The sequence below is a fragment of the Alligator sinensis genome, unplaced genomic scaffold (genome assembly GCF_000455745.1).
Source record: "Alligator sinensis unplaced genomic scaffold, ASM45574v1 scaffold118_1, whole genome shotgun sequence".
Taxonomy (NCBI): Eukaryota; Metazoa; Chordata; order Crocodylia; family Alligatoridae; genus Alligator; species Alligator sinensis.
The window spans coordinates 4378783-4402253 of NW_005841850.1; the positions used below are offsets into that span (position 1 = coordinate 4378783).

The window sequence follows — 23471 nt, forward strand, 5'->3', positions numbered from 1 at the left end:
AACTCTTTCCTAGGCCCTTTTATTTCTTCTTTATCATTTATATTGTAGCAGTACTCGGGAGCCCTAGACATGTGCCCTCCAGTCCGGGGAGAGAATGTTATGGTTCTGTAGTGAACTATGGGCTCGATGTGGGAGCAGGACTGCAAGTCTTAACTGTGAGGATGCATTAATTGCTTATGAAAAGCAGTATTTAATAGAATGAACTGGAGAAATGGACACTAATTGGGAAGGTATCTTTGCTGCCTGTCTTGCCCAGCATCACAACACAAATGAAGTATGCACAGCACTTCGTGACTTCAGTAACAGGCCCAAGACAGGGTGAGGAGCTTAGCTCGGATGGTACCATAACCTTAGCAGTTAGTTCTGTATATCCATGCAGGCCAGCTTTTGTGACAGGTGTGCCACACATTAAGCCCGGCACCCTCCCTAAGTGCCACTTCAGTCTTCTTCCTCTGCTGATCTACTCTGCTTTCTGCCCCCAACCCAGTGCTTCCTCCAATCTGCTGCTTTCCCTTGTGCTTCCTGCCTTAATCTGCTCCTGTGCTGCCTCCCCACTCCCCAGGTGGCTGTGCGCCCCCCTGCACAGGGTGCCCCGGCACCTTGTGGCACATATGCTGCAGGATGACCACCCCTGCCGTAGCTGATCCTTAAAAAAAGAGTAGTCAGGGAACTAATAAAACCTAGGCTCCTAGGTAAATTGATGGGGATTGGCTAGTCATAGCAAAGGACCTAGGACTGCTTCCTTTGTTTTACAGTGTTCAATTTTTCTGGGCTTGGCAGCTGCTTTCATCAAAGTCCATAGTGGTTCTAGCCCCTGGTTTCTACAGGACCGTGATCCAGGGCCATGAATTCACAGCCAGGTTGTGTCTACATTGGAGAACTGTCCTGCCTATAGCTGAATCGCTCGGACAAAACCAGTTAAATGGTTCAGCGCATTGATGTTCCCAGCAGATTCAAACCAAGAATAGCAGGAAACATTTGGCTTAGCAACATAATACTTGTCTTGCCACATTAGATCTCGCAGCACTCTGGTTCTCACCTGTGGGAAGGTATTTTCTTAATACGATTTCAATAACATTCTCTGCTCAGAGCAGGAAAACCCCCTTGCAGACAAATGGGACTTGAAAGATGCTGATCTGTATCCTGCTTCCCCAAGTGAGGTAAACCCATTTCCATGCTCCTCGCTGAATGTGCTGCAATTGCTTTATGTAAGAAATGGGCCTTTTCCCTTCTTTTGCATGTCAACAGATAAAGACCTCTCTGTTTTTGCAATTAAGCTAGTTTCAGGGAGTTTTTTTGTAACTAACCCTAGGAGTTAAATTTGCAGCTAATGCAAGGCTCACAAGACATGGCATTCAGTGTGGTCCTGTTGCTTGGAACCAGCAGAATAAAGTTGTCCCAGCACCTGGGACACGCTATATGGGACTGCTGGAAAGATCCCATGAACATTGTGACATGCTGCGATTTTAGGCTCTTGATGTTAGTAGCTGCTACTTTTGTTTTAATACCAATTCAAAAACCAAATTCTCTTCCAGTTGCTAAGTTTCCCTTGTTGATGGCATGTTAGAGTGGCGGCAGCAGCTCCCTTCCCTTGGGCACCATGCAAACTGGCTTGGATGGCATCTTAGAAGGTCTGGGTTTTGAGGAGTGCTTCACACCCATGGAAGGCAGGGCCCTGAGCCCTCTTAAAAACCTGCCACTTGTTTTACGCCTGAGAAACTTGACAGCTCTGGAAATCTTGCTCTGAGCCTGTGCAGCACAATGAAGCCCAGGTCTTGGATGGGGCTTCTTTATCTAACAGAGTGTTCCTATAGCACCTATTGCCATGGCATTTTCCTCTGCACCTCATACATGGATTGCTGCACTAATGCTTAGCAAACAGTAATAAAAGTGTAGTAGTTTTAAAGATCTTCCTTTAGCAGCTGAAATGAAAACAAAATTAAATGTAAAATGCATTTGCTTTCCCAGCTGATTTAACATTGGCATCTTGATTATTCATCTGACTGGCCGAATTAAACGTTGCAGAGGAAGTATGGTACCCTTTAGCTCTCTTTATTAAGAGAGCAAATCTTAATATCTCGGTTGTGCTGCAGATGCTCTGGTAGGATGAAGGAAACCCCTATAAATAACAGTAAAAATGCAGTAAATATATAGGGCTTGCGATTAAAGTCCTCAGACCTCCACAGGCTTTTGCTGAAACAATACATAAACACATCCTAAAAGAAACTAATGAAATCGTACATCAGCACAGATAATGGCTGCACCCATCAAAAGCCGAGAGGTACACAGTTATAAAACACAGACTGTATTAGACTCAATCAGATTTGCCTATAAGCTTTAGCTCTGGGTGGTAATTATGGAAAAGAGCTTTAATTGGACTTGTCGTATTGCAGTCCTGCTGCACTCTCCCATTCATTCTCTGAAGCAATTTATTCATGCCTTTTTATCGAAAGGGAGCTCCATCTGTCTGGATGATCTACGAACTCTTCAGTTCCATAGGTTTATGTACTTAGGTTGGCAACTGGATCTGTTCTATTCAAACTCCTTGCCCATGGAAGGAAGCAACAGGGAGTGGAAGATGTGGGTTTGGAAATGTTGAAGACCAGAGCTAGGCCTGTGATTCTTCTTTTTCAAAAATGGGAGGCATCTGTACAGTCTTTCTCATCGTATTCACAGACTGGGGATCACACGCACACTTGTCTCCCTGCTTCATAATCTACAGCAGCTCTCACTTACTGCTGCAGTTCTGCTTTTATTAGGTTACTTGAAGCTTGCACGGAGGTGGAGGGCCCAGTGAAGCGCACCCCTCTCCAGAGGCAAGGCAGCCCCTGCTCTAGCATTCAGAAGGGTTTTGCAGGTATAGCACCATGCGGCTCCAGCCAACACCCAGAAGAGAGGCACTGCAGCTGCTGTTCCTCCCAGTTAGTCCAGGCACCGCGCACCAGAGACAAGACTGCTCCGCCGTGCGCCTGCCTGGAGTGTAGCGAGGTAGGGCGGCAACAGCTGGAGATTCTGTGTGGCTAATTGCTAGCCTTTTATCTTCCCCCTCTTTCACTCCCATTTTATTTTCTGCACTTCAGCCTTATGAATCTTATTCCCTATGCACAGTTTCCATGAAAACAAGGTATTTAGCTGCAGCAGTTTTTCATGTCTAAAGAAAAACCCATCTGCTAAATGAATCCCATAAATAACCCTTATGTGGTTCCTCTTTTCTTGCCTCACACCATTCTGGCCCAGTCTCCAGAGCTGTCTTAGTCAACAGTCCGTGAAACCACGTCAAGCTTTCAATAAAAGCAAAAGCGGTGGCAGCCAGAGCTGTTCCAGCCCTGAAAGATCTCGCTGGATTTAAATCATAAAAATGTGACATTTTTCTAAGCTTACTGGGGAAGTGATGATTTGGGCTACAGATCAATAACGCTCTCTGCAGCCGGTTAAATACTGCAGGGGATGTTCCTCAAAATTGAGTGGAGCTAATGATTTCTCAGACAGCTGCTGTCAGCGGAGTGGTGCGTAAAAGGGAATGGAGCAGGGAGCCCTGCAGCATCTCCTTGTGCTTGGGAAGTCCCAAGTCTGACTGAACCTAATGGTTTCATTAATGGCGTTGGCCCGTTCCTGTCATAGTACTGCTCCTCCACTCCGAGCACTCTGGAGGGCTGTGCCCTTTTGGGATGGGTTTTGCATCTGTCAGGTTGTTTCATTGCTTGGCGTCTCCAGGCATTGCCATAATCAGCATCAGGCCCCTGTTGTGCAATGTGCTGTGTGTACAGTCAATGGAAATGAGCTTCCAGTCCCAGTAGTGTGTGTGGGGGTGTCCCCAGCTGTGCCTAGTGATGCTGCAGTGATATCGCAGGAGGAAGTGATGGTTACCACTCTCTACTGAAATGCTTATCCAGGGGATCCTCTTTTTATGGCTTCCAGGATCCAGTGCATGCACAGTGCTGCTCCCGACTTGTAAGCATCAATGAATGCAACACAGCTTTTTTGCAGTTCCCCAGCAGCTCTGTTACCACTACTTAGGAAAGATTTGACCTTTTTAACTTTGCTGTGGCCTGAGCCCTATCTCTCCAATCTGTACATCAGTGATGATCACCAAAGTGAGAGGTGGTTGGTTCTTTCGGGCTTAGTTCCCTTTCTAAGCAAGTGTCTTTGTTCATTCAGATCTCATGTACCTGAGCCCTCTATAATGCTGAGGCTGGAGCTTCATTTCAGCCCTACTCTGCCAAGGATACTCAAAGCTATCTCTGCCTTGTTTGTTTGGCGTGGGTTTGATGTATGTTGTTGTTGCTTATAAATGAGCAAAAAGTGGCTGGTACAGATGGTTAAAGCTTAGTGGGATGAGCCGAAAGCCTGAGTGTGAAAGCCATGTCCTTTCATTTGTTCAGTCAACGTTTCTCGTCCTTGCTGACACCGGCCAGCAGAAGAATAGACGGGTACATTACATCCAAAGTAAATGAGTTTGTTCCATCTCTCGCCACCCATTCCCTCAAATCGGAGCATGCATGCCAAAAACTTGCCTAAGAGAGCTCATGGAATTACAAATACCAGCCAACAAATGATGCCAATCTTGGAAACTAAGGCTTTGTTTTAACTGGAGAAAACGAGCGTAGACTGCCTAACAGCATTCTCCAGGGCTTTCGTGCATGAGTTGGGGAGTGGCTCTTCTGTTGGGTAGTGGGGCAGCATTTGCAGTGTTTTTCCGCTGGCAAGCATGAGCTTTTATTCTTTAGCTCAGTTGCATCTGTTATAGGAGTCTTGATTGCTCGTTTAAAACGGAGAAAAATCCTTGGTGTTGGTGTCAGAAAGGTCTTTGGGAACCACTTAGTGGACCAGCTGAGAACTTTGCAATCACGAATGTATTTATCCATACAGAGGCTACAACCTACACCCCTTTATCCATACAGCGCTTTTGTGCAGAAGGGAAGTGCTGTTATCCCCACTGAATCAATGATAAACAGAGGCACAGGGAGACAAGGAGACTTGTCCAGGATCATACAGGGAATCTCACACAGGGCTCTCACAGCCCCAGCCGGTGTCCTAACCATTGGCCCATTCTTTTTTTTTCTATAAAAAGATACTGTATAGAACAAATCCAACTTTAGAGAAAGCCTAGGTATTCTGTAAGGGCCTTCATTCAAGGCCCACTGAAATCAGTGCAAAGCCTCCTATTGACTTCAGCAGGCTTTAGGTTGAGTCCGATTGGTTCTTAGAGCCAGTTGTTAGGCTTTTTGGTTGACCTGCCTTAAAATGGAAATTTCCATAACCAGTAACAGAGCACACCAGTAAACTCGACAATGAACATTCAAAACACATGAGCCTGTGGGGAGTCTAATGTAATTTGGGATTATACTAGATTCTTGGGGAAAAAATCAGACTGTAATTGAAGTACATTCATAACCATGTGGCTCTATTACATTTGGAAGTAACTTAGGTAGGTTTTGTCAGAAGGAGAGTGTGTCACAAGAAGCCATCTACTAACTTCATGATAGAGACCAGTTCCCAGATCCCTGGGATCCAGCTCAGTAACAGCTTCTCAAGGTTGGGGGCCTTGGTACCAACTGGAAAAAATCAAACCAGCTTTGCCAAAAGGTTTTTTACAAATTTCTTGGCTTGACTCAAACAGCCGAGCTTGGCTGGGGATGGATTTTGAATGGGGACAGTTGTAAGGCTCACATGCAATTCTCCATTAAATTTTGCAGTGAGGCTCAGACTGGCTCTGGACTGTGCCTTGGTGCAACTCCATCTGCAGAAGAAACTGTCCAGCGCTCCATTGCATCACAGAGTTGCAGCCAGGCTCAGCAGGGCAGTTTGCCTTCGTTTTACCCTCATTTTGAACCTCCGTGACAAGGCAGGGGGATTAAAATGAAACTCTGGAGCTGGCATCCCATCTTCCCTAAACCTAGCAAGAGCCTTGTCCTGTGAAGTGAATCAGCACACATGCCTTACTTCTCCCACCTTCACACCCATATGGAGTTGCTGTAAGCTCTCCTTGTTGCGCGTAACGGCTTGGCACACTTTTTTCTGTTGATAGCCTTTGTCAGAATTAGTCTGCTGTATGGGGCAGCAGCCACCAAAATTATTCCAGGCCTTCCTGAATGCCAGGGTAAAGCAGTGCCCGCGCTAGGGGCTTTTCTGGCACAGCCATGTTAGCTATTTGGGTTTGATCTGTTCACTGTCCTAACTGACAGCTATGCCAGCAAAACTTGGTAATGGCAAGGCCAAGGTTTCCAACTTGTAGTGGAAATCTGTAGCAAATAACCGCTTGAGCAGCATGAAATCTGCTAATTATGTTTAGAGGGAGAAATGGTCAACATGGGCTGTTCGCTCTACATCCCGAGACACCCTGACCTGGTAAACTGCTGTAATGCAAGACACTGTTAAACAGATGGCATGGTCCATCTCAGAAATGGTTGCCTTCTAGTGCAGAATGAAGGGATCCTTGCATACACTTCTAAAACAAAAGTTTTGTTAGTTATTTTAGTCCTACGTATCACAGGCCAAAAAGTTTTACCTGGTTACCTGCATGTTAAGGCCAGTAACATGCACATAGCTAAAGCTAATCTTCAGTCTTGAAGATGCCAAGAGATGAAGATGGATAATTTGCCACTTCTCCTTGTCAATTAATCACCTTCAGTGTTTGGTTTTTTTTAAATATGGCTCATTTCTGATTTGAATTTGGCTGGTTTCCACTCCCAGCCATTGATTTTTCATTCTGCCTTTTTCTGGTGGATCAAAAATACCACTGTATGGGTGTTCCTCCCCGATGAAAGTACTTATAAGCCACAGCAAAGTCACGGCCTGATCTTCTTTTTAAAGATCCTAATGTATGTCGCCTTTTGCTGTCCAGTATCTAGTGGCCTTTTTGCATGCTCATTAAATCCATTTTAAATGTCCTGTTTGGCCCTGTGTGGTTCAGAGAAAAACTATTTTCCATGGGCGTGGGTGGGCAAAGACAAATCTGCACAGTGTTGACAAGATGCAGTGAGATTCATGCATCTGCCTCCCCTCCAGCCACACAAAAGGTGGTTTTGAATCTCTCTTACGGCTGCTGCTGACCTGTTTAACTAATGTGCTGTGAAGCTCCATGCAGTTGCTGGGGGGGACGTGGCAGTTCGACTCTAATCAAGTGTGCTTTACATCTGTCATTGCCCATGCAGCCAGATCGGGAATGCTTCCATGTACTGAGAGGCAGCCCCTTCCCTGCAGAGCTTGCAATCTAAATAGATAATACTCTGTTTGTACTTGAGTAGCAATTTGAATTAAGGGGTGGTGTGAATTTGAAGCACATTGGTTGTTCTAGAATAAATCCGTGCAATGATATAAGCCCTAAAACTGACCACAGGGAGGTGAAGAGAAGTATTATTGGCCTCATTGTTTAAATGGTGAACAGAGGAGTTAAGTGATTTGCCAAAGTCATGCGGGTACTAGAAGCCAAATCCCCATTTTGTGAGTCCCAATCCAGAGCCTTAGCCTCCAGGCTGCCCATTTTGCTGTTGAGATCTGGCAGATATTTCCAAGCCCTGGCATTGCAATGGCTAAATCAAATGCCTTTCCCCTTCAAACACACATGTAATGCATTCGGTTACGTGTGCTGTTCCGGCAAGCTCTTCTGATGAGAAATGTCACAATGGAATAATTATATATCGGGGCTTTAGGGACAGTCGGCGTGGAAATTGCCCTCAATGGCAGCTACAGGGTTTATTAATAATTAAAGCAGTGGCTGCTGCGCCTTCCCTTGGATTTGTTTAATTAATATTATATTGTTTTATAAAAACAAAAGGTTCCTAAGCAACAGCGATGTGCCTCTCGCCGGCTCTTTTTAAAGGCAAGTCCCTTCATTAGTGGTTTGAAGCCAATTATGCCTGTGTTACTCTAAGCATCAGATGCGCTCTTTTTCTGACACGCAGATGGCAGAGCCGAAGTTGCTCCTGAGCAAGGCGTCTTTGTTGCCAGGCTCCGCAGCTGTGATGTGTGGCACATCTCTGTGCTTCCCTGCCCCTGTCACAGCTCTTCTGCTGCTCAGCTTGCCCCGAGGAAGCCCCAAGAGCCGTCCTACCCTGCTCCTGTTCTGCGTTTGCAGGCACAGTAGCTTTTTCTCTGAGCAGAGACAGCCTTGCCTGCAGAGCTGCCGTCAGCTCTGGGCGTGCCCTAAGATTGCAAGTCAGGAAAGCAGTCGCAGCCTGTCCCATAGTAGAGATGGTCTTGAGCAAAGTGGATTGCTGTATGGTCTAGGCCAGGGGCTCAGGATTGTGCTGTGGTCTGCCTTTTAGCATCCAACATGACACGTGCTTGGGAGCACCATATGGCCGGGAGGCAGAATGGTTGCTGTCTTACGAATCATGAGGTGTTATCCAGTAGCCCGGTACTGGAGCTAGGACGTCAGGCACTCTAGACCCAGGGTCTCCTGGGGGGCAGCTGAGCCTGTTTCCCCAAGTACTCTTGCACCCCACCTTATGCATCATATGTATGCAGAGGAGCGATGTTGAACCTCCTTCCTGCAAGTGATTCTCATCCTGGCACCTTTTGCTATTCATTCTGCAGAGGGATGGAGCTGGGTCCCTGCTCCAGTGGTTTGGTTTCATCTCTTGGGCTGTGACTTTGGAAGACAAATGTAGCAACAGAATCATTAGTCTCTTGGGGATGGTAAGGAGGTGAATCGTAGGCTAATCTTGTTGCTGATGAATAGCTTCCTTGCACCAACCTTCCTGGGAAGTCTTTGAGGTGTCAAATCCAGGCCTTGTGTAGGCTGCAAACCTGGGGCTGGTTTGAGCCTTACCAAATCCTGGTAATCAGCTCTTGGAAGCCAGCTGTCACTCTCAGCATTTCCATTTTGCCCAGGTCCGCCAAGGCCTTGGTGCAGCATCTGTGTCCATTGCCACAGCTGTGGGCTTTCTCTTTGAAGCAGACCTCTCCTGAGGTCCTTGCATCCAGGTCCTTGCCGATTCTTTCTGCACAACTTCTCTTGCAGTCAGCACCTTGTGCAGCACGGTCCTGCTCTGCGGCTCCTCCTGGCTCTACCTAAATACAGATGCTACTACACAACTGGGTCCAGCCTAGCTTTCCACTCAGTTTTGCTCAGCCCATGCCCTGTCTGATACAGCCGACAGAGCAGCCCAGTTGTTTTCTGTAGGGTTTGCATTTGCCAGAATGCATCTTGCCCCCTACAAATTCTGGTCTTTGCATTTCTTCCTCAGCGCATTTGTCCTTTGTGGGGACTGTGAGGAAAAGACCAGACAGGTCAGGAAGGTCTCTTTACTGCCTTCCTGGGGGAGAGGAGTATGGGCTTAGGCATTGGACTGGCACCAAGGAGAGAGCTGGGCTCATTTCCTGGCTCTTCCTCAGACTGCGTCATGGGTAAGTCAGTTCACTTCTCATTTCCCTGCCTGTAAAATGGAATAATGCTATGCCCCACATAGACACAAGCTGTCAGGGGACAGGAGGGGAAAGGGAGCTCTTTTGAGCAAGCCCTATGTCTTCCTGCACATCTGCAGTGCTCAGCACATAGGGGCTTGATCCTGCCTGCACCCTGCAAGCACCACCGTCATGTAAACAGCAAGAAGAACCCTCTACATTTGCTATTGTTGCTGCTCGGTTTGATGTTGAGATCTGCCCTTGGGAGCTGTTGTCAGACCGAGGAGCGGTAAGTGGCAACTAACTGCATTAATAGAACCGGGTGAATTGCTGCAAGTCGCCTCTTTCAACCAGGAAGAGTAATTGGCAATGACTTCTGAATACCACTTTACACTAACAATATCCTCATCAGATAGCTAAAACAGCATCAAAGTGCCATTCAAACCCCAGCAGTTCCTTTTGTGGGGAGATGTGGTTGGAAACCAAATGGATGGATTGCTATTTTATCTGTCTAGTTCCTTGCATCATAACTGCTGTAGTCATTTGGCTTATTTTACGCCCAGGATGGGCATGGACTGCATTGTCTCAGGAGTCTCTGGTTAGGCAGCTGATTTGAATCATAAACCTCTTTCATGGAAAGTGAAAACGCCCCATGCCTTTTGTTGTTGAAGAAGAGTGGAGGATGTGGTGCTTCTGCAAGGAGCTGCGATGAACATTGGTGGGTTCAGGCTATCCATGTGGGCAAGATTTGTGTTTGCAGTTTTTATGTACATGAGCTTTTTTTCTGCAGCGTCTCTATAACCTGAGTGTTTATGAAGCTGACCTGGCCTGGGGGACCCATGCAGAGGTAGGGTAAACTTCATGCTCACCCAACAGCCTTGATTTAAACAAAGACTTTTTTTTTTACAAAAATCTAGTTGGTCTAATAAAAATTATCACCTCTACCATGAATTCTGATTCCTTTTGATTTAAACAAGTATCCTCAGATGAGGCAGCCCAAGGAAGTGTTTTCTGTGGGTTCTTGATTACAAAGTTAGATCAGGACCCCCTGGGTTGGGGCTACAGGCGAGTAGTAAGAGGCTGTGAACTTTCCAGGGCTCTCGGTTCCCAACCCCTGCTCTAAACAGACAAGACTATACATGGTAGGAGAAAGGAAGCATCTTTCCCACTTTCCAGGGAGGGAACTGAGGTACAGAGTTGTTTTGGCTTTGTCTTTGCTATGAGAAAGGTATGCTCTTAACCTGTTGATTAAATCAGAATTGATTAGCTACTTGAGGGGAAAACTGTTTTTTACTGGAGTGATACAGCATGTAATTGAAGAGCACATGTTTTTGCAGTGAAAGTCTAGAAGATGCTGGTGGTGTTTTAATGCAGCACCATTCCAAGGACTTTTCTTTTCTTTGTGCTATTCTTTTTCTATCCTTAAGAGCAAATGCTTCTGAATTCTGAACAGGTGTTAGAACAATGTCCGTTGATTACACAAATAGGCACAGGTATGTGTGAAGCCATTCACAGTTTGCTTGCTTTTTCCCTCCAGCTGTATCAAGAGAAGCGAGGTGTGGAGTTATTAGCAACACACACATGCTTCACCTCCTCTTCATTCATTTAGCAGGTGGGTCTTCTAATGCCTAGCAGCACAGAGAAACAAGACTCTTATGCTGAATAGAAAGAAGATCTTTTATGGAGGCTGTTGGATATAGATGGGTCCTGTTGTTCCCTTGTTCCCCCCATAGCTCCCAGAAGGTGCCGCCTAGGTATCTTTGAGACCTGGTCACAGAAGTGGGCTAAGTGCTGCCTGAATTACAGGTTATGGGCCCAGAGAAGAAGAGTGTATTGCTAAGTGAGTTTTTGCCTTTGGGAGGGTGGTGGCTGGTGAAATGAAACCAAGCAGACGATGATGTTACCTCAGATGGGGAGGAAGGAAACTCAATGAAAGAAGGTACTATTTGGGTTCGGCCTGCCAGCAAGCTGACAATGTATTTTACCCTCCCTAGTTCAGCTTGAAAGGAATCCTTGTGCCAGTCACGGAGGGTGCTCATGGTACAATGCAAGTGTCAACAGCAGTGCCCTCACCTAACAAAATACTGCAGTACCTGCCTGAGCTTCCCTTAGGGCTTGCCCGGGGTTTGTGGCCGAGCAGAGGAGTTCAGTATCTGAAAAGTACACCGCTTTCTCCTGCTCCCCGCCTATGTAACCAGTTTTCACGGCTCCTTGTGCTGAAGACTCTGACTATGATGCACAGGCTCTGTTCTCTTATGTTCTCAGAGTCGGGATCCCAATCTGCCGTATGGAAAATGGCATATTGCTTCACCCACCATCTGCCAGGTAAAAAAAGAAAAAAAGCAGGGTTGGGAAAGTAAAGTGACCAATTGTAATGCAAAGCCCACCATCACTTTGCCCTCAATTACAAGGAGGCTGGGAGAGGAAAGAACAAATCTGGCACCAGCCACTCCACAGCTCAAAGGCTTCAGAAGCAAAATCTTCAAAGGTTCAAGGAGTCTGATCTACCTCCCACTGAAGCGAAGGATCTTTCTGTTGACTCGAGTGGAAGCTGGGTTTGATGAAGGGCCTTATACATGGGAGTACTTGCTGATCCATCATGCAGCCTGCAATACCATCTTTTTAAATAGCACATTGCTTTGGAAACCCATCCGATATGGTGCACATTTCCAAAACAGGCTTTCCCAGTGGCAACAAAAGAGGCAGTTGGGTTTTGGCCAAATTGTTTTGCTTAAAATTGCAAACCAGAAACTGGCCCTTGGGGACAATGTTGGAGAAACTGGAGAGATCTAGAAGGCAAACTCTGAGGGTGGTGGGCAGTATGTCTGTGTGACCCAGAAATTATTAAGAGGAAAAAATGACCCTTTGTGAGAGTAGTCTGCGCATCAAACAGTGGCTGCGGTAGGAGGAGAAGGATGGTTCAGGGGTAATAGCTCTAGTCTGTGATTTGAGAGATCTGGGTTAGGCATAAAATCACCACATTTCTCCAACACCTCTCTCCTTGCAGTCTTTGGTTTTTAACTTGACTGGTGTAAAGTATCTTTGAAACATTATGTCAAAGACATTTCCTTTTCTCTTATTACAGGCTGAGGTTTATTTTCTAATTTAGAGCCTATTCCTCTGGGATAATGTGTCAGTCTAAATCCTCTTCCACTGTGTCATATGTGGACATTTTAGATGATAACTTTCCCAACAAAGAACAGACTGATTGCAAACAGGGCTTTTTCTTCTTAATTGGCTGGAAGCCATCACTTCTTTTAAATTAATCTTCTGGAATAAAATAACTTTTTCTAAAAAATTGAGGAACTTGAAGCCTGGCTTGAAGATGCTGGGAGCAGGGGCCAGTGGGCCAATTAGTGTTTTATTTTATGAGAATTTAATATCTTTGCAATTCTGAAAAATCCCACAAATGCCCAGCTTCTCCATTGAGTGTCTAGATACCTTTCAACCTCTGCCCCTTAATGTGGCTGTTTCATTTCCCTATCTCCAAAGAAAGTATAATAGCACTTCTCTACTTCACAGGGTTGTTGTGGGGATATAAAGACTACCTAAAGATCAGGAGCTGCTGGGATGGGATGTCAATGGGGGACCATACATATACAGTAGAAAATGCGCACCCCCTGGCAGAACTAGACTCTGAGAATGCCTCCAAAATATGGTTTTCTTCACTTTTAGCTGCCAAATCCTAATGCGTATTGGATTTTCTTGTGATGAAAATGTCATGTGGCAGTGTTAACACAGGACAGCCGTGGTTAGTTGCAGTCAGAAAACACAGAAAAATGTTGCTCAGAGGCTGGAAGTCCAACTCGAGAGGGGTGTGTTTCTGTGTACGAGAGAGGGAAGGCTCGCTGCGGAGGTTGGGGTCTTGCCTTGTCTGTGAGTGGGTGATGTTGTCCTCCATTTCTACTATTTATGGACATCACCGACTGGATGAGTCACCTGCACCCTACATTTAAACACTGATGTGGGCACTTTTTTCCTGTTATTCCCTGGTACTGTCCTGCCTGCATTAGCTTACATGAAAAGGCTGAGGGCAGATCTACTGAGAAGCTAACTCCCTGGTGTAACCTTAGCAAGGCCCTCCCTCCTCCAACCAGGATGTCTCTGCAGGTGCATCATCTCCCCCAAACTTCTCAAATCTGAACCAGCGATGAAAGATGTTTGAGGATCTTAAAGCAAGGAAACGTGGGAACTGCTGGACTGAATGAAACCTGTAGTCCAGCTATCCCACTAGTCTGACAGCAGCCTACACCAGATGCTGCTTCGGAGGGTAGTGCAAGACACCCTGTTGTATACAGATGTGATGAGATTAAGATTTCATGGTAGTTCCTAATGGTCAAAGATTGTCTTATGTGGTCTGAAGTTATGGAGGGAACAGTTCCTTTTTCTGAGTTGAGGGCACCTGTTGCAGAGGTGAGTCATAAGAGCGCCCAAAGCAATGGCCCAGAGAAGGGTGAACTTCTCCATTCATTCCAGTGAAGGGGCAACTCCGAGGGCAGCCATGATAGTTTAAGTGTCACCATTGTTGCATTCCAGCTCCCGTGGGAGAAACGACTGGGAGCGATGGCTTTTGGGGGTGCCACAAGCGGGTGGTAATTTCAGGAGATGCCCCATTCTTTCACAATCGAGAAGAAGTTGCCAAACCCAGGCTGCACAGTAGAGCTGACCAGAATGCATTTGTGCGCTGCTAACTGTCTGCACAGTCTACAATGAGTGCTGCCTCACTGTTTGCTTTGGTGAACCAAGTACTTCCATCTTTTTCTCCCTCCTGCCACGCACCCACGTGGAACCAAATTCTTGCATTGCTTATCCAGAAGCTTGGATTCTCTCTGCTCACAAAAAGTCATGTAAGAGTGGCTCAGGTACCCCCACAATAGAAATTTCTCCTTGCAGATTTCTAGGAGAGTTGAACAAATCCCATGCTTCCCATGCCAGGAGAGGTAAGAAGGAAAGACAATATTTTTCCACTGTCTAGTGATGTATATTTGCGTCTGCCATCCAGTTGCTGTGGCTGATGTACATCATCTCCCCTCAAAAACCACAACCAAACCAGCCCACACCCTCAATGAAGCCTGTAAAAATTGTAGAAAGGCAGTTCTTTTCCCCAAATTCTCCTGTTCTAATTGACCCAGCTGGATCCAGACACCTATGGTTACATCTCTTCCAAAAAAGATGTAGCCCTTCTGGCTTTCACACTTACTCTCCTCCACTTCCTTCCCTTCCCTTTTCATTTTCCTTTAAGCATTGTGTTAGTCATCAATAAAGCAGGGCAGCTCATTAAAAAGTGCTCTGTGGGGGTAAGTGCTGTGGCAGCACTGCTGCCCCGTTGTGCATGTTTAGGTACAGGATCTGCCTTTAGAAGAAGCAGGGAACTGTATCTTTAAAGCCGGCCCAGTGCTCTCTTGATCTACATCACATCTGTTCTGTTGTCCCCATGTTTTTATACGACCCATAGATCTGAGCACCTTCCAGCAGCACAGTAAGCAATATGCCCAATTCATGTCGTGTGTGGTCTATTCTTTTCTCCTCTCCGCAGGGGGAGAGCAGCACTTGGACAGTGCCGTGCTTTCTGTTTTGTTTGGGTTGTTTAGTGGGTCGATACGTACAAGAGGATAAATGGGTGGTTTGTCCTACCTTGCTTCAACAAATCAAGTGACTGTGGTGATGGGAGCATGTGGAGTCCCTCGGTGAGATTTCACACAGCGATTGATTCCCTACCACCGACTGTGGTACACATAGAGATGTTGAACGTGATGAGGTCCCTCGGTGAGATTTTGCACAGCGATTGATTCCCTACCACCGACTGTGGTACACAGAGATGTTGAATGTGATGAACTAGGAAATTTGTCCAAGTCTGAGCCTGGGCTTGTGACTGTTAGGCAGAGACCCAGCCTGGTGAGTTGTGTTCTGCATAAAGGTGGGATGAAATATTGTGGCAGTATCAGCACGTGTAACAGCTGCAGACTAGGGAAAGGGGAACCCTAGTAGTTTTCCATATTGCAGTGACCTGATCTGTCCAAACTGGGAGAACTGCTTGGTCACTCAGGACATCACTTTTCCCTAAGATCACTGGGAGCTCCCCCTGGGCATGAATGGTCACCAGTAAAGCTGTATCCCATGCACATAAGGCACAAATCTGCTCAGTAGAGTCAAGGGGAGTTTTGCTGGGGACTTCTATAGGAGCAGCGTCAAGGATTTCCTCATGTTGTGATGTGTGCTGATAGTGGTGATGTCTGCTTTCAGTGAGATCCTTTAGCCTCTCACTAACTCATTTAAAGAACTGAAATATGATCTGTAGTGTGTCAGGGCACCTGCCACTGCATCTATCTCTGGTGCCTGGCCATGACTTTATCTGAGAAATCTGGTCATCCTTCTGTTTTTCCATTCCTGGATGATGCAAAGACTAGAAAGCAACATCCTCTCATAGCTAATCCCCAGGAACAGCCTGGTGAAGAAGAGCAGCTAATCCCCAGAATAGCAGAACACAAGCCCAGGTAGCAGGTGCTGTTTTTAGATGATATAAGTTTATACTAGTTCCTGCAGAACGTGGTTGCACGGGTCTTAATTTCAGCTGTCAGTGCAATTAGCAGACCTCATTATACCCCAGCATTAGATAAGGGTACTGCTATTATTATCCCTGCTGCATCAATGGGCAAGTGATACAGTGAGTCCACATCAGTGGTAGGAATAGAGTCCAGGTCCCACCCTCCCTCTCTGTTACGTGGTTAGGGTCAGTAAGTAACATTCTTCTCTCTGTCTGTCAGGAAGAACAGACTTGGAGGAGCAAAGCGCTCATAATGTCTTACTCCTTTTTCCAGGTGTGGTAGAAGCATGTCTTCTGCACATGCTCAAACGGAGAGCCGCCGGCTTCCTACGGACCGATAAGGTGGCTGCCCTCTTCACCAAAGTTGGCAAGACTTATGCGATAGCTGGTGACATATGCAAGAAGGTCCAGGAGCTGCAGCAGCAGGTGGAAAGCAGGTAAGGCCAAAGGGCTGGCAGTAGCACGAGGGCGATGCGCTGAGCAGATAGCAGGAAGGTTGAGCTGTTTGGAAAATAAGGCATATTTTGGTGAGATTCTTTTGAAATTTCAGCTACTCTGAGCTGGTTACAAAACTGTGGAGAAAAAGTCCAGGCTTTTTTGTGCATTTTTGAGAGTTTTTAATGAGTTTGAGGTAGAGGGGTAGAGGCTGAGAATGGAGTTTGTGCTTGTTTCTGTTCATTGTGCCTGTTGCAGAAGTACCATAGGGATCCCAGGCAAATACTACGGCCCCCACTTTGTACCAGGTGCTATAGAAACGAAGGACAAGAAGCCTAGCTCTGCCCTGCCCTGCCCAAGGAGACTCAGTCTAGGTGTTGGAACAAGATGTGACAGATTGGTGGGGGAGGAACAGATAACAAAAGGAACAGAGGCTCAGCACAAGAGCAGAAACCTGACCTTGTTTGTTGCCAAACCAGTATTGGGTGGGATTGATGTGGAGGTACTGTAGAAAATATTTTTAAAAGGTGAAGAAAGCTCCTGTTTTGTCTTGGTTTTGTTTCACTTCCTTTGTATTCTAAGGGTTTTTTTTTTCTTGATCTTAGAAATTCAGGCTTTCTTGACTAGTCTTCCCTCCCTCCCCCTCCCCTCCTCTCTGATAACTCTATTCCTGGTGGGAAAACTGGTAGGATTACGACCTCAGGGAAAGGATGGAGGGAGACCTGATGCAATGCATCATACCTGAGAGGAGGGAGTATTGTGCTAGACCTTGTCTGGACACCCTGGGGAAGCTGGTACATCCCCATTGGTACTTAAGGCCTGTGGGTGCAGCCCTGCCATTACCTCCCTGCTGGTGTCGTGTCAGCAGAGGTGTCTGCTTGCATGGAGCTCATTCTAGGATCACGTCTGGTGTGAAAATTAGACTGACCAATGAACATGGTGGAGAGTAGTGGGGAAGAGCTGAAGATAAGTCAGGAGGAGCATGGAAGAACCTGACTAGTTAAGCATGGGCTGAAAGAGGAATCTCCTTGAGACCTACAGACTGAAGCCCGAGTCTTTATGGACACATGTGGTTGTGTCTGCTGTGAGCAGCTCCAGCCAAAAAAACCAACCACTGTGTATGGAGGGAAGCCTGGGCATAGGATTCTGCAGGGTCCAGGCCCCGGGGTTATAAAGACAGTAGGGAAAAGAAAGGGCCTTCTCAGGGGATGGTAGAGCCCTGCGCCTGGTGAGGTGGTCAGGTCTAAAGAGATTCTTTGCATCTCCTAAGGACTGTAGGTCTCTTGATTTAACAAGATGAATCACTGACTAAAGCTCTGCTCTTCCTTAGGCTCCCAGCAGGCCTGACTTGATGGTTCTGAATCATTGTAATGTATATTTTTATGTTAGCAATTTTATCCCAGCTCCCCTTCCTTTTTTCTCTAACACTTGCCTTTTTTTAATTATCAAATTCTTCCTCCTTTGTATTCTTAATAAACCCTTCCCCTTTTCAGTCATGTTTGTTCATTTGTTGCCTGTTCACTTAGTTCAACAGCCTGCCTGGTCCCATTCATTTTGTCCCAGTTAAATATTTGCAAGGTAGGTGCTTTTGTTAAGCTCGTGCCCCTTCAGTTAAAGGCTGGAAAAGCTCTCGGGCCACAACTCTGGCCACACCAGAACAGCAGATGAGACTTGAATTTTGTAATTTCTCTCTGGATAAAAATAAGCAGAAAGGACAGCAGTAGGGCTGTATAAAGTACTGGCTGCAAAGGCAGTCTGTTAATAAATACCCTTGGGTATGGATCCAGTTCACTGACTATATAAAATCAAACAAATTTGGCCCTCCTATTACTATTCCTGAGGTCCAGATTCAGGAAAATGTCCCTATTTAGGGACAGTGCCCAAGTCCCACTGATGTCAGCAAGAGTCATGTATGTACACATTGTCTTGATGTGGCATTATTGGTACTTACTAACATATTTTCTTGCATACAGCACACCCCAGATTATAACATGCATCTTTTTTTTTCTTCATTCTTCCTTTTAAAAACAATTTTCCAGAATTATGGCTGCATAGAGCAGGGGCAGAACCTAATCTTTAGTTGACTCATCTTCCTTTTATTGCTTGACTAAAGCTGAAACCCTAGCTGCTGCTAAAGTCTGATCTTCATAGGTAGATCTATGATTTTGAAAAGAGCTAAAAGACCCAGGGCTGTGAAATAGGAGGAGACAGGAGCAGCTAGCAGATAGGAAAATTGCCCTAAGAAAGTTTAACTTGATTTGTGGAACATTAAAGATGGTTAAAAAGGAGATGTGCTCTTTAACACCCATGGAGTGAAAAACAGTGAGCCATTAAGTCAATTGACTCTCTCAACTGCCTGAATAGTAATGCCACAGTTGCTGCACTGTGGAGCAAGAATCAAAGCAGGGTGCTTCTGTCTCGAGCAGAAAATCAGCTTCTCTAAGTAACACATAGATCTCAATTTTGGGGAAGAGGTGAGTATGTCTGTGAGAAAATATGGTATTATTGTGGTTATGCCTTGAAGGCCCATCACAGCCCTAGGACCCTGTAGTGCTAAGGACTGTGCCAGCGTAAAACAGAATGATGCTCCCTGCCCTAGAGACCTTACAGTCTCATGGATTTAGGCTGTATATTTAAATGATTTCCAGACTCAGGCCTGGGTCTCATACTCCATGCAGGTGTGACCAGGCAGGAGCATGGCACAATAAACCAGCTGAGCTTTTTTGTCTCTCTTTAGCCCTCCCATGACTCAGGCAGGTGAATCATTTAGGGTTGCTAGTCTGACTCTTCCTCTACCTGCCTTTTCAGTGGATGCACAGAATGGAGTGGGGGTAGGATACTGCTGTGAAGGAAATTCTTGCTGCCAGCTGCAAGTGCAACCCTCCCCGGGCATTGCAGCTGCCACTGAACTATGGCTTTGCATCATTGCTCACTGTATAAATCTGGCCCCTGGTTGTGGGGCCAGGGGAAGCCTAGCCGAGCTATAGGCAGCAACACCTCCCCCCACAGCAGCATCCTGCCCCTGCTTTGAAGGGTCGGCGTAAAACTAGGTGGGGAGGTCAAGGACAAATAGCTTATTTTGGGTCACCTCTCTGCATGGTAGAGCCTCAAGGCAGGACACAAAACCACTTTCTTTTCCCCTCTGCAGGTCTCCTTTAAGAAACTGGGAAGCTATAGGCAGCAAGCTCAGCTCCAAAGAACAGGCTGTGATTCCAACACTGTTCAGGTCACTAATTACATTGACAAGCAAGTATTTGGCTTGTAACTTGTGAGAAATCAGGTTTTTCCTTGGACCAGTGGTTCTTGGGGCAAAGGAAAGGTTTTGAATGATTTTATATGAGTTAAGGTTGCTTGCTACTGATCCAGGAGATGCTGCTGGCAAGGCTCCTGGTGTAGGAATGCGCGTGTTAATGAGGATAATCAATATTTGGCTGCCAGGCAGCGGATGCTGTAGTAGCAAGGTAATAAAATCATAGAACAGTAGAGCTGGAGCTGGTCCCTTTTAGTCCAGCCTTTGCTCAAGGCAGAATCATCCCTGTCTGAATCATCCTAGACGTGTTTGTCTAACCTCATCTTAAAAACTTCAGGAACACCCATCATACACCAGGCATAACACCCAAAGCATCAAAACCAGCCTTTAACTTACCATAAATAAGGAAGGGGGACAAGGGCACTGTCAGTGGCCTGCCACTGCAAGGACAGGAAGTAGTTCGTTAATGTGCTGAAGCAACCATGCTCCCCGGCCTGTGAAAAGCTTGTTATCGCTGCGCAGGGGTACTGCGCAGAGCAATACATGTTGTGGGAGATGCTCAGTGTGGTAGGAGAGGCTCCTGTGGGCAGCTGGCATGTTATCTGGACAACATGACGCAAAGCCTTGTGAAACTATTGTGGCATTAACCTGTGTCTGTGCAGCGCACCAAAGTGCTGCACTTGGTGACCTGCCTGGCATTCTCTGTTCCAGGATGCCAAGAAATGGCATGATGGGAGGGAGGAGGGAGGGTAGAAGGTCAGGGTTGAGCTGCATAGGTATGGCCCAGTGCCTGCCCACACTGCGGCATGCTGTTGCTTGTCTCTCACCTGTCAGATTCACCAACAATTTGTTTATACGAGAGCCAGGAACTCTGGCCAGAAAGTCTGCACAGGGTCATTGATCGAGTGAGTGCTGCTACGGGTAAGAATAACCATACAAATCAATACAGAAAACCAGAGCAGTTTTCCACCTGGGTATTGTAGCGTACTGGTTTTGAATGTCTGTGTGGTGTCGTCCTCCAGGGGCTTATGCAGAGGGCGACTGAGCATGTCATCAGATTTAGGTGCCTGACTGCCAAAATAAGCCAGGGACCAAGTTTGTATGAAATCCCAGGGCGTTTATACACATGCTCTAGGAGTGGAGGGGGTAGGGAAGAGGGACTCTTTTAATTAGAGTGGCTCTCAGAGCTGCTCTAATTAAAGCGTGCGAAGCGTCTTGTGTATCAGTGTCCCCGCACTGAAAAATGGCAGCGGGGGCGCTTTAACTAAAGCTTGTCGAACGAGCCATTTTTCAGCGTGGGGACGCTGATACACGAGATGCTGGAGTCTGCTGGAGCACGGTAAATCAAGTCAGAGCAGATTCGATTAATCAAGTCTGCTCTGATGTGTTGTAATTACAGTGCATCGGAGCAGCCTTGCTGTATAGGCACCCTCAAGGACCAGGGTGTTTTCACTATTGCAGATATTTTCATGGCTTTTTGCAGGCCTACATGGTGCAGTGCTGGTGCAGCGGGATATGCAGTACATTAGCAGCTGTCGTGTCCAGAAAGCTAAGAGTACTGACCAGTTCCTAGTTGAAATGATGCTACTTGCTTCTTGCATGACTGCTAAGTAACTGACTAGTGCTGAAACTCCTGTCATGTTCTTCAACCCTTCTCAGCCACTTAAGTATGTTCCCCAGAACCTATTCAAAGGCCAAGAGCCTTCTGGTTTATAGCCTGCCTCTTCAGGGACATGTGGTCGGTGTAATATATGATGCGTGCAGACTTCACACAGGATTGTACAACACCATTGCTCTTTACTTGGTGTAGTGTTTTTCCACTCTCCATTTTACCAACTCCCTACAGACTGGCTAGAGGAAATATATTCTCCCAGATCCATCCAGCCTTCATAGCCTACTTATTGCTTTGTCTGTTGTACCTAGTCTGGGGAGCCATCCGTACAATCTTGTCAACAAGTGGAGGATGTCATATATATAGTGGCATTCAGTGATATGGCAATACCAACTTTACAGCTTTCACCAGACTCTGTACAGTGTCACTAGATCCCCAAAACCATCACAGTACTTAGCTCCATTTCTCAGTTTTGTTCTTGAGATATCAGAATATCCCCTTTTCTCAATCCCTGTCCAAGAATGAATTGGGAAACTATTGGAGTGCAGGAACTTAGTGTTTGTCTTGTGCCCAGGGTCAGCTTGGGCCAACTGACGTTAAAAGACAAGGACAGACAGAAAGTATGAAAGAGAGAAATTGGCCAGATGTATGAAGGCTTTGTTATTTGGTAATTGGATGGGGGCGAAACTTTAAATAGATATAGGGTTCATTTAAAAAATAAAGCTCCACTCACTTTGAGTCAGTGTTTTGACAGATTCCAAGCTTATGAGCACCCACAACTCCCACAAATGGTGCACAGCTCCGTGTCATATCCGGCCCCTTGTTTGGTAAGAAGTAGTTCTCACCAGGCTTGGTGTAAGGGATTGACATGCAAAGAAAAAATCATTGGGGCACACGTTCTTCTGTAGGATGCATAGCTAAGGCCAGAATCGTTTTTCAGAATGGGGAGAATAGGTGTTAATTGTGGACCTGTTTCTAATTAGAAACTTCAGTTATCCCGTGCCACTGGAGCTTTTTTGGCATTTGATGAAGAAGCAATGCCCAGGCAGTGCACTTTGTCCAGTCCCTGGGGTTTGCAGTTCACTTCAGGGCATAGTGATAAGATGATAGCTTGAAAGCTAAGGAGAAGGCAGTTTGCAACTGCAAGTGCTCCGCGTGGCTCTGAGCATGTTGGAGCTGGTGACAAGCACTGTGCCTTGTGTGGTAACAGCCTCTTGTTGTCTGTGCTCACAAGGAAAGTTCTTTGAGTAAAACCAACCGTGGCCTTGTTCATCTGAATCCTTCTGAGACTGCCTGACCTGGCAAGCATTCAAGAAGCAATTTGGACCACCGAGAAGCACAAGCTGGGCAAGTGCTCCCTTTTTCCATTTGGCAGTCATAGAGGGTGGGATGGGGGTTAAACATTTATGAGCAGATTTTGTGGACCTCATCAGAGCTGAGCAGAGCCACAGGGCAGCAAGCAAAGTCCACAGAAGGGAACTACAGACTTCTACATGGCTGCAGTTCCTTACGCAGACACTGCCTTTTGCTTAGCAATTCCTGCCTTGGCTGATATTTGGAGAGGCCTCCCTTGGCATCCAACCCTTCATGTGGAAGCTGGCCCCGCTCCTGTGACCAAACAGCCATAAGTTCCCTGTTTCCTTAAGTGAGAGCTGTGACTGCCTTGCATGGTAGGGAACAGGCAGGGGGTCTTGGCTGTGAACAAGCCCCCAGCTGGGAGTGGTTGTTCAATTACTGCATTCCTAGCACCGCAGCCTGATACAGTCTGTCTCTTCGTCATCTTGTTGTCATCTTGGGAGGGCGAGGGATGGGATGTCATTGCCAAACGTTAGCGCAGAGCTCCATGGATGTGCAGGGTGCTTCGCAGAGAGAATCAACTTACCCAGGAGGTGTCAGATTTAGGAGCAGGGCTCATCCTAGGATGCAGGAGGAGAGACGTCAGGCTGAAGCTCCTTGGCTGCATAACTTAGCCGAGTGACGTGCATCCAGCTCTGTGCCTATCTCCACTGCTGCTGGTGTTCAGTGTCTGAGAGAGGTAGTTGGCTGTGGTAGTCTAAGGTCAGGCAGGGTAGATTTGCACCTTTATAGGAGCAGGAGACCGAGGACCCTCACAGATAGACACTTTTTGTGCCCCTCTTGTCGCCCCACAAGGGTCAGCCACAATCTAGCCTTGTGTTCTTAGCCCGTGTGAAAGATCAGGGACAACAGGTTTGCATGGGCCATTTTACTTCGCTCTGCTGGAGGCTGAATTCAAAAAGAACCCAAGGAAAATTAGGGTTGAG

At 46.5% G+C, this 23471-nt stretch overlaps 1 protein-coding gene across 1 annotated transcript in view; it reads left to right on the forward strand.

Annotated features, from left to right (window-relative positions):
• The window catches only part of SGSM2 (small G protein signaling modulator 2), a 101610-nt gene that overhangs the window by 40543 nt on the left and 37596 nt on the right, over nt 1-23471 (forward strand). Inside the window, exon 3 of the mRNA XM_025210700.1 lies at nt 16167-16329. Within this exon, the coding sequence (XP_025066485.1) occupies nt 16167-16329 (163 nt within the window). The remainder of the gene's footprint in view (nt 1-16166; nt 16330-23471) is intronic.